The following is a 10,167-nucleotide window of genomic DNA, read 5'->3' as shown; positions in this document are numbered from 1 at the left end:
AAGTGCTTAACCATACATTGATATATTATTATAAAGATTTTATTAATACTTCTTTTATCTCTAATTATAAGACCATTTTATGTTATTTGAGAAAATTGGTTAATCACATTAAATATTTTAATTATTTGTATTATCATTTCAAAATTATTTTTTTCTTATCTCTTTATCCATTTAATTGTTTTCATTAATATTTCAGAAAAGATTAATTAATCAAGGATATGCACAAAAAAAGTTAATGTATCTAAAAATTAGAAAATGATGTTTTAAAAAAAAATTATAAGCAAGAACAAATGAATTGCTCAGAACTTTATATGAAAGAAATGAAAATGAAAAGTTTTTACTAAGAAGTCTATTACATAAAAAACATGAAGGTTAATTGTTTTTTCTTAATTCATTATATCAAAAGTTATTGATATAAGTAATTTGACACTTGGAATTCTAGGTGTGAGTTTGATTAATTTGAATATAAAATTGTAAATATAATTATTATTTTATCTCTAAATGATTTAACTCAGTAGGAAGTAATTAGTTGAGCATCAAATAAAATTTTTCCAAATAAACAAATACCTCTGGATGAAAAAAAAAACACAATATTTCACTATTATTTTAATTTTTAACAATAATTACATTTTTCATCTTAAAAAAAAATTAACTCAACAGAAATAACTTTCAAATTCCACGGTCTTCTCTTAGGACGTGTCCCGTACAAGAAAATGTAACGCCATCTATTTAGAATGGTCAGACACATTCAACACTGAAGTCCACGAGTAACAACCGAGTACATGGTGCGTAGGTGTCCATCCTAATTCCTGGGACCCACACAACATCTATCGCTGTTAAGAAACCGTTACTACCGTCGTTGGCAACAGCGTAGATTCACACCAAAAAAGTAACGGAGTACTTGTGGGGCGGCAACTCCGTCAACCTCCACCTTCTCCTATGTTCTTTCTCTTACATTCTCCCCTTACTAGTTTCTCTCTCTTTATCCTCATTTTCTCTCTCTGTGTCTTCATTTTAAGGTAAATGTTTCTTTTTTTTTTTTTTTGTGATGAAACCAAATCCACACACAGAAATGCACTCACATAGATTCTTTTTCTCTTTCTACTATTATCTTTCACTATTAAACTATTCCAAAATGTTTCCCATTCCTTTGGCGGAAGTTGCTACTTTTGAGCATCATTTTCAGTGACCAATATGTTTTGAATGTTTCAGATGAGAAAGGAAGAAGACGGGTTTTAACTTTTGCGGTGATAAAATTACTGGGCAGTGTTGATTTTTTGGTGATACCAGTGCTTTTCTCCTAAAGCTTCAATTTTTATTTTTTTGGTTTCTGAAAAAATGTGGGGTAGGTGGTGGTGGCGTGCTGGTGGCGGTTTTCTGAGGCAAAGGGTATCTTCAATTGGTAGTGTTAGCCATGGTTATGGGGAAAAGCTTCATCCTTTGGACCCTCCTTTGTTGGGTTTGAGGGGCGTTGTTGAAGTGATGTGTGGTGGAAGAAGGACACCTTTATCTGTTGTGTTGAACCAAATCAAGAGGGGTGTATCAACTTCCACTGGGAATGGTGGTGTCAGCAATGGCAATAATGGAACAACAGAAGATTCTATATCATTCTCTGAAGCCAAGAAGCTTATGAGGTTGGTGAATGTGGAGTCATTGAAGATGAAGCTTGGTATGGAAGGGAAGGAAGTCATTTGCTATTCTGAGCTTCTTGAGGCCTGTGAGAGTGTGGGGATTGCAAGGAGTCCTGAGGAGGCTGCAGCATTTGCCAGGGTTCTTGATGAGGCTGGGGTTGTTCTCCTCTTCCGGGACAAAGTGTATTTGCATCCTGATAAGGTGATGTTTTTATATTTGAATTGTTTATGTTTATGTTGGCATAAGAACATAGCTTGTGCTTGTGGGGCTCACGAAAAGCGTGATCGGATCTAAGTATATTACAGTATATTACTTACCAATAATGGTTTTAAATTGCGGTCGTAGTTGCGTTGCCTTAGTTAGAAAACCTTTATATTGTGGGAAAATGTGGCTGATGCGGCCACAGTTGCGGTTGCGGAGAGTCAAAATACCTTAAACGTTTCGGATCCCTATTTAAAACCATGTGAATAAACCATAGTTGCAAGAGATGTCAATTATTGCCTCTTTTCCTGCTTTTTAGTGTGAGGGTCCTCCCTGACCCATGTGTTAGTGTGTTACACATCTCATTTCACAGGGAAATATTATTTGGTAGGATTGTATATGGATTTGTAGAGAAAAGGTATGGATGGGTTGTGACTTTTGTCGCATCACCCTTTTGAGTTTTAGTCCTGTAGCCTGTAGGTGACTCTTGTGATGTTTGCTTGGTGTTCCAGTTTATCCTGCATACTCTTTAGCACACTACATATTCAACCTTAAATAGTTTTATAAATCATCCTTTTGGCTGAACACCTTGGTGGATGGGAGTAAAAATAAAATTCATCAATCAATTAATGATTCATATATGAATTTTCTTACTTTCATGTGTTGTGCCCCTTTCTCTTTCATGGTAACTGTAGGTAGTAGAACTGATCAAGTCTTGATACAGATATAGCTTTTTTTCTGAACTAGAGAGGAGAACAAAGTGAATTTAGAAACTTTAAGTTTCAAACCCTCTAGCTCACCATTTTAGACTCGTTCTCTCTTTTCATTGACATGCTTGTCATGGTAAATATATCTGTTTGTCTTCTCAAGAATGAAAAATGATATGTACAAACTTTCTGTGTGTTATTCCTCCATGTTTACTTTCTTTCCTTAACCTCAGCTTTTCTATCTATTAACCAAATATGTTACCAGATTCCAGAATCTTATTTTGGTTGCTGAATATTAACTTCACTGTAATTTTGTTTTTTTTCTTGCCTGTAAGTTTGTTAGCTATTATATATTACCACATACTTTTTGCCTCTGTGGAGACCTTATAATGGATTCTGAAAGTACAAGTGTGCAATATTTTAGTTTAGTCTTCATGTACTAGTTGTGCAGAAGATTTCAAGACACTTATATCGAAGTCCGTTCTTTTCTTTCCCTTCATTAAAAATTCCAAAGATTATTAGCCAATATTCTGTCTAGAATCTCTAAATTATTCATTTGAACACCTTTACTGGTTTGAAGCTGAAGTATGTGCTAATGAGACATTTCAGAGCAGTGTTCATGAAAACTTCCAATGTCGTTAAGTATAGTCAATTAGTTATATTTCAAGTGCACTGTTTAACATGGCTTATCATGCCTCAACCTGTTTTGATGCGGGACTATTCTTTTTGTTTGAACTGGCTACTATGCTTTAAACTCAAACCACAGCAGAACTTAGTTATTCAATTCTCTATGGTTTATTTGTTTGGATAAATCTTATCTGCTTAACCAACATTTTGTTGCGATTATGAACCTCTCTAGGAAACAATTTTGAAAAAGATGCCTTCTAGAGTTAGAGAAATTAATATGCAATTCAATTGTTTGTTTTAGTGTTCTAAACTTCTAAATTTGCTGATTCTGTTTGTTGTCTGGTAATGTTCTGTGCTTTAGGTGGTGGATCTGGTTCGAAGAGCTGTTCCACTGGTGCTGACTGCTGACAACGATCCTATGAGGGAGGAGTTGAAGAAACTGCAGGACAAGAAGGAGGAAATTGATGTGTTGGCACATACGCAGGCGCGGCGCATCCTCTGGTCTGGACTAGGATTTGGTGTAATCACTGTCGGCTTCTTCTTCCGGCTAACATTCTGGGAATTTTCATGGGATGTAATGGAACCGATTGCGTTTTTTACCACAACCACTGGGTTGGTCATAGGCTACGCCTACTTCTTATTCACTTCAAGAGACCCTACATACCAAGACTTCATGAAGAGGCTCTTTCTTTCAAGGCAGAGGAAGCTTTTCAAGAGGCAAAATTTTGACATTGAGAGATTCAAGGAGCTCCAGTGCAAGTGCAAAACACCCTTACATGCTAGTACCGTTTTAAAAAATCGCATAGGGGTGGAACTGGATCTTGAAGATGCTTTACATAGAGATCATTAACATTTTCAGGTGGATTTACAATTTTATTTTTTCAAAATATGTTAATAGTTAACCTTGTTCCCCTTGTTTTAGTGCTAATGGGGAGAAGATTAAACTAACTATAGTTTTGGCTTCTTGGATACACACATTTGCTTCATTTTCTTAACAATGCATGAAGATTATGTTTTCCATTTGTTGATTTCACGTTATTATTCTAAGTCATGCGTAAGGGTTAGAATGTATGATGGTCAACAGATTGGAATATATCAGAAGTTTTTTAAGAGAAGCCATTTCGAGTGACCTTTCACTTCAGATTCTAGCTGGTGCGTTTTCTTTGCACCTTATCAAAGCATTTTGTTTCCACACATCTGTTGCAACTGTTGGTATAAATATATCTCAACTGGTCTCAAGTAAAGACTCACTAATTGAAAATTCGTTGTAAAAGGATGTACTTGGACAAGCCACGTGAGCAACACTAAAGTCCTTTAGTTTTTACCAAGTTAATTTAAATTTTTGGATTAAAGTAATTTTAGTCACCTTATTTTTTAAAATTCATAATTTTGATCTTTACTTTAAAATTGAAACATTTAATTTCTATATTTTTTAAAATTTGTAATTTTAGTTATTCTATTTTAAAATAGAGACATTTAATCTTCAATTTTATATAATTTGTGATTTTGGTCCTTTCAAAATCAAAGTGTTATTATAAAAGATTTACTATGACATGAATTAAAAGATTTACTATGACATGAATTAAACAAATAATTTCGTCTGACATCGTTAAATTGAGATCATATTGGGTTAGTATTTTATTGTTAAATATTTTAGAAGAACCAAAATCATAGATTTTACAAAATTAGAGGACTAAACATCTCTTTTATAATAAGAAAACCAAAATTATAGATTTTGATAAATAAGAACTAAATGTCTCTATTTAAAATAAAAAAATCAAAATTATAAATTTCAAAAAATAAAAAGACTAAAATTGCATTTAAACCTTAAATTTTTTAAGTGGATTACAACTTTTATAAGTATTTCAAACTTATTTTAATAAGTTTTTCTATTGAGGGAAATTTATTAGATTTTTGTTTCATCGTTGGTTCTCATAATAAACGTGTATTAAATAAAATTTTGAAAATTATGCTTCAATTATACTTTTAATCCTTATATTTTTCTCTTTTCAAATTACAAATTTATATAAATGATACAACAAATTTATATTACATTTCTATTAGATAGAATTTTGAAGAGACTTATTTGAATAATTTAAAAATTATTAGAACTAAATGCAAATAATTAAAACAAGAGGATATCAAAGTTACCTATAAGATAAAATATAAAAATGAAACGTGTAATTAAGCAAAAAAAATGTATTTACCCTAAGAACATCTCCGATGGAAATGCTTATGAGTTATTTAACTTTAAATCACATTAATTTAGTTTTTTTTATTGGAGAATATCATGTGAAATTGCTTATATAAACAATCTTTGGTTAACAAGATTATATTATAAATAACATTAAACATTCACTTTAACAATCTTAGCATTGAAATACATTTTTGTTTAAAATGCTTAAATTTATATGGAATTATAAGGTCAAAAAATTATGATAAACAAAATAACTATGCATTTTAGATGCTCTAATGTGGCTTAGAAGTGTTTCGCAATTGTAACACCCAATTTTTCATAAATAAATTAAAAAGGTTTTTTTATTTAAAAATAAATAGTTTTAGAAAAAAAATGAGATTTTTATAATTAAATAAATAAGGAGAAATAACATTATTAATTAAAATAATGATTTGAAGGAAAATAAAAAAAATTTATTTATTTTAGGAAATAAAATAGAATTTCTTTTTATAAAATAAAGAAAGAAAGAAAAATAGAGTAAATAAAAGGTCAAGTGTACCTTAGTTATAAATAGAGACGATAAATCGAGACATAAATCCGTTTTTCCTTCTTCATTTCTCAAAATTCTCTTTTTTTTTTTCGCATGCACTCAAACCTTTCTCACTAAAACGATAATCCCGAATTCATTAACCATTGGATCATTGTGAAATTTGAACACTTGATTTGGAACTTATTGTCTCAGTCATCCACCGTTGAGATTTTCGAGATAATGTCTGTGGTAGAAGAAATGTCCCTCGCACTGAGCTTTCACTTTTCCCGCATATACCAAAAACCTATCCCTGTAAAACTACGATCTCGAACTCGTCAACCGTTGAATTGTCGTGAAATTGGGACACCACCTTCAGAACCCATTTTCGTACATTCTAACGCTTAGAAATCCTAACAAAGCAGATAGAGGAAAAACTTAAAAAATTTAGGGAACTGCTAGAGACGTCGCTATCACTGTCGGACTACACACGTGAGTCCACTTAGAGGTAAGGGATGAATTTATCGTAATCGGGGTTAGAAAGAACATGTGCAGGGATCCTTAGGGATCAAATTGGGGTTTACTTTGGGATGTTTATTGTATTATAATTCTTCATGTATGATTATAATTGCGAGATTGTTATATTGAGATCATGAAATTGTAATTGAAATTGTGTGTAACTGATAAATTGAATACGTGATAATTGTAAGATAACATGTTGCATTCAATGCATTGAGATCATAATATTGTTATTGAGATTGAGTATAAGTGTAAAGTTGAACATGTGTTAATTTGTGAGATACACGTAAACATGTGATGGTGGATTGTGACATTATGAGATGTTAAATTGTGGACATGAGATTTGGTTGTGAATAAGTGTGTGGTTAACACTTGATGTGACAATACTTATGTTGTGAGCTGTGAATTATACACAAATCCGACTAGTGTTTACCTTGAGAAAAATGTTTATGCACAATGTTAAAGGAAAAGTGTAGGATTCCTATTTAAAGTGTTAAATTATAGCGCAATGTATCAAACCCGTTTGAAACACGAGTGTGAGGTTGTGTGTATAGTATAATTCATTGCAAAAATTGTTTTAGGGGTTGTGTAACATCCCAATTTTCGTACACTAGATTAAAAAGGATTGCTATTTATAAATAAATAGAGTTTAAAAAAAATGATGAGATTTTATAAATAAATAAATAAGGAGATATAATTATTAATTAAAATAATGATTTGAGAGAAAATAAAAAGGGTATTTTATTTATTTGTTTGATAGAGAATAAAATAAAGTTTGTTTTTATAAAATAATAAATAAATAAATAAATAAATAGAGTAAATAATAGGTCGTAAATGCCCCTAGCTATAAATAGTAACATGCTAGGTCAGTTTTCAGACCGACTTCTCAGCCTCATCTGCCTCACAATTTCATTTCTTCTCTCTTCTCCCAAAACCCTCTTTTTTTCCAGCAACTGTCTCAGAAAAACGACGATCTCGGACTTGTTCACCGTTGGATTGTTGTGAAATTTGAGCACTACGTTTGCAGCCCAATTCCGAGCATTCTCACCGTTGGGAATTTTGATATCATGTTTGAGCTGAGAGAAATACCTTTCACATTGTAGCCTTTTCCTTTCCTGTAGAAACCCAAAATGGTCTCAGTAAAATTATAATCCCGATTTCGTTAACCGTTGGATTTTCATGAAATTTGGATATGTTGTTCGACGTTCAATTGTACACACTTCCACCGTTTGGATTTGCGAGATAATATTCGTGGAGGGAGAAAAAGGAATCGCATGAAGACAGTTCCAGTGGAGGTTTCATTCTCTTCTCCGTCTCTCTGACGTTTGGGAATTCTATCGGAGCAGTTGGAGGAATAACTGAAAGAATCTCAGGGAACCATTAGAGATGCTGTTATCGCTGTCAGAAGACACGTGAGTCCGCTTAGAGGTAAGGGATGAGTTATTCACAATTGGGAATTAGTGAGAACATGTGTAGGGATCCTTAGAGATATCAATTGGAATGAGTTTTAGGGTGTTTTTGCAATTTTCATTTTATCTTTATAATTATTACAGTGAATTATATATGTTTGACAGACTAATTTTTGTGAAATTGATATGCTATTGTGTTGAGCATGAACCCTATAAATCAAGTATTTTTACTAATTAATATCAATTAGTGAAATAAAGTAAGGATAAATTTAGAGAGAGATATCGATTTTGTATTTTCTCTTTTTCTTGCTATTTATGTTTTTATATATAATTTTAAAAAATTAATATCATAATTGAAACTGACCAAAGTGTTCATATAATTATTTAGAATTTGTGCATTGAAAGCTTACTTTGAAATTTGTGATTCAATATGATGTATGCTAGTTTAAAGATATAGAGGTAGTTATTTATATTAATAATTTATGTAAATAATATTGTAGAGTGTTATAGTATGATTCCAAAAATTATTAAGTGTTGGAGTTTGAGAATATTATGGTTAAATTTCATGAACATGTGTATGTTGTACCTTATGAATATCATTGGAAGTGTTATGAGATGGTTGATGTGATGTTATGAGATGTTAAAGTGTGGACATGATATTCGATTGTGAATAAGTGGATGTGTTAACACTTGATGTTACATTAATTATATTGTGAGCTATGAATTATACAATAACCCGACCAATGTTTATGCGCAGTGTTAAAGAGAAAATGTAGGTTCCTAGTTAGGAACCAGTGTTAAATTGTAGCGCAATGTGTTAAACGTGTTTGAAACATGAGTGTGAGGTCGTGGTATTGTGTAATTCATGAGCAGTGTTTATAAATGGAATATGTGATGAATTGTGGAATAACATGCTGCTTTGAGATTATAATATTGTTATTGAGATTGAGTATAAGTGTAAAGTTGAACATGTGTTAATTTGTGATATACGAGTAAACATGTGAAGATAGATTATGACATTATGAGATGTGAAATTGTGAATGAGTTTTGGTTGTGAATAAATGTGTGATTAACTCTTGATGTGACATTATTTGTGTTGTAAACTGTGAATTGTACAATAACCCGACCAGTGTTATCTTGAGAAAAGTGTAAACGCGCAGTGTTAAAGAGAAAATGTAGGTTTCCTATTTAGAAACCAGTGTTAAATTGTAGCGCAATATGTTGTACGTGTTTAAAACACGAGTATAAGATCGTGAGTATTGTATAATTCACGAGCAGTGTCTGTGTGCTAAAATGATTTTAGGGGTTGGACTTGAATCAGGAGGGAGAGGCCCTGACGGACTCTTCGGAGTGTAGGCCTTGGGGGTCACCGGATTTGAGTGCTCCTTTAAGCCTATGCTGATCCCATATGTTTGTAGTATTCTCGCAAAACATTGTGACCCTGACTAGTCTCCCTATGATTTTACTTAGTAAGAGTGACCTGACAAACCCATTGTGTGGTGTGTCTTGTTATGTACTCCTAAGCGCCCCAGGGTGGTTTTCACTGACATGGTACCATATTGCATATAGGCTTAAGTCTTAGCATAACTGTCTCATGCGCTTGCTAATTGTTTATTATGAAATTGATGTGTTATTATGTCTTGAACAGAGCATGTGATTTTTGTGTAATGTGATTGATGATTGAAAAGTGTGATTGATGGATGAAAAGTGAACTTTGAATGACAAAGTGGTGGAATTACGTGTAAGTAAATTTTATTTGGTTTATATGATATGTATATCTAGTTGTCTTGTTTCTCTATTAGTTAGGAATGTGATAATTCACTCCCCATGTGTTGTTTGTATTTGGATCCTGTGATGATCTTGAACTTTGTGTTCGAGGGAGCAGACGACTAGGTGAATTGATTTAAGGAACCTGGTGCTGAAGGACGTCGAGACACAACGCTCTGATAGGATATGACATTGGGGTATATGGTTTTATATTAATTGTATGAAGTCTTAGACAGTCTTGCTTAAACCGAGATAACTTTATTATTTATTTGGACAAGTTTGAATATGATGTAGAAGAAAGTGAATGTGAGCCTTTTATCCCTTTGAAAGACTTGTATTTACAAATGTAAAAAAAAAAAATACTATTAATTAATATTTGGATTTTTATTCCTTTGTTAGTATATATGTGAGGGGTAGAGAGTGTCTCAGGTTTGATCTGAATTAGGAAGGTGATGCCCTAATGGATTCTTCGGAGTCTAGGCCTTGAGGTAAAGACACTCGATTTGAGTGTTCCTTTAAGCCTATGTTGATCCCATATGCTTGGGGCATTCTCGCAAAACAGAGTGACCCTAATTGGTCACCTTATGATTTTTCTTAGTGAGA

At 32.4% G+C, this 10,167-nt stretch overlaps 1 protein-coding gene across 1 annotated transcript; it reads left to right on the top strand.

Moving 5' to 3' along the window:
* Nucleotides 1-760: 760 nt before the first annotated feature.
* On the top strand, nt 761-4,187 carry LOC100780083 (calcium uniporter protein 6, mitochondrial). The gene is made up of 3 exons (XM_006591213.3): nt 761-1,019; nt 1,213-1,833; nt 3,529-4,187. Exons 2-3 carry the CDS (start codon nt 1,339-1,341, stop codon nt 4,015-4,017), a joined length of 984 nt encoding a protein of 327 aa, XP_006591276.1. The 5' UTR covers nt 761-1,019; nt 1,213-1,338; the 3' UTR covers nt 4,018-4,187.
* Nucleotides 4,188-10,167: the final 5,980 nt, after the last annotated feature.

The sequence above is a fragment of the Glycine max genome, chromosome 11 (assembly GCF_000004515.6).
Source record: "Glycine max cultivar Williams 82 chromosome 11, Glycine_max_v4.0, whole genome shotgun sequence".
Lineage (NCBI taxonomy): Eukaryota > Viridiplantae > Streptophyta > Magnoliopsida > Fabales > Fabaceae > Glycine > Glycine max.
This window is presented reverse-complemented; position numbering and strand designations above follow the sequence as displayed.

What these genes read in the sequence shown, in the direction of transcription:
- LOC100780083 (XM_006591213.3), top strand. Translation starts at nt 1,339, where the DNA reads ATGTGGGGTAGGTGGTGGTGGCGTGCTGGTGGCGGTTTTCTGAGGCAA. An exon ending in TGTATTTGCATCCTGATAAG is followed by an intron (nt 1,834 to 3,528) that starts GTGATGTTTTTA and finishes TCTGTGCTTTAG; the next exon opens with GTGGTGGATCTGGTTCGAAG.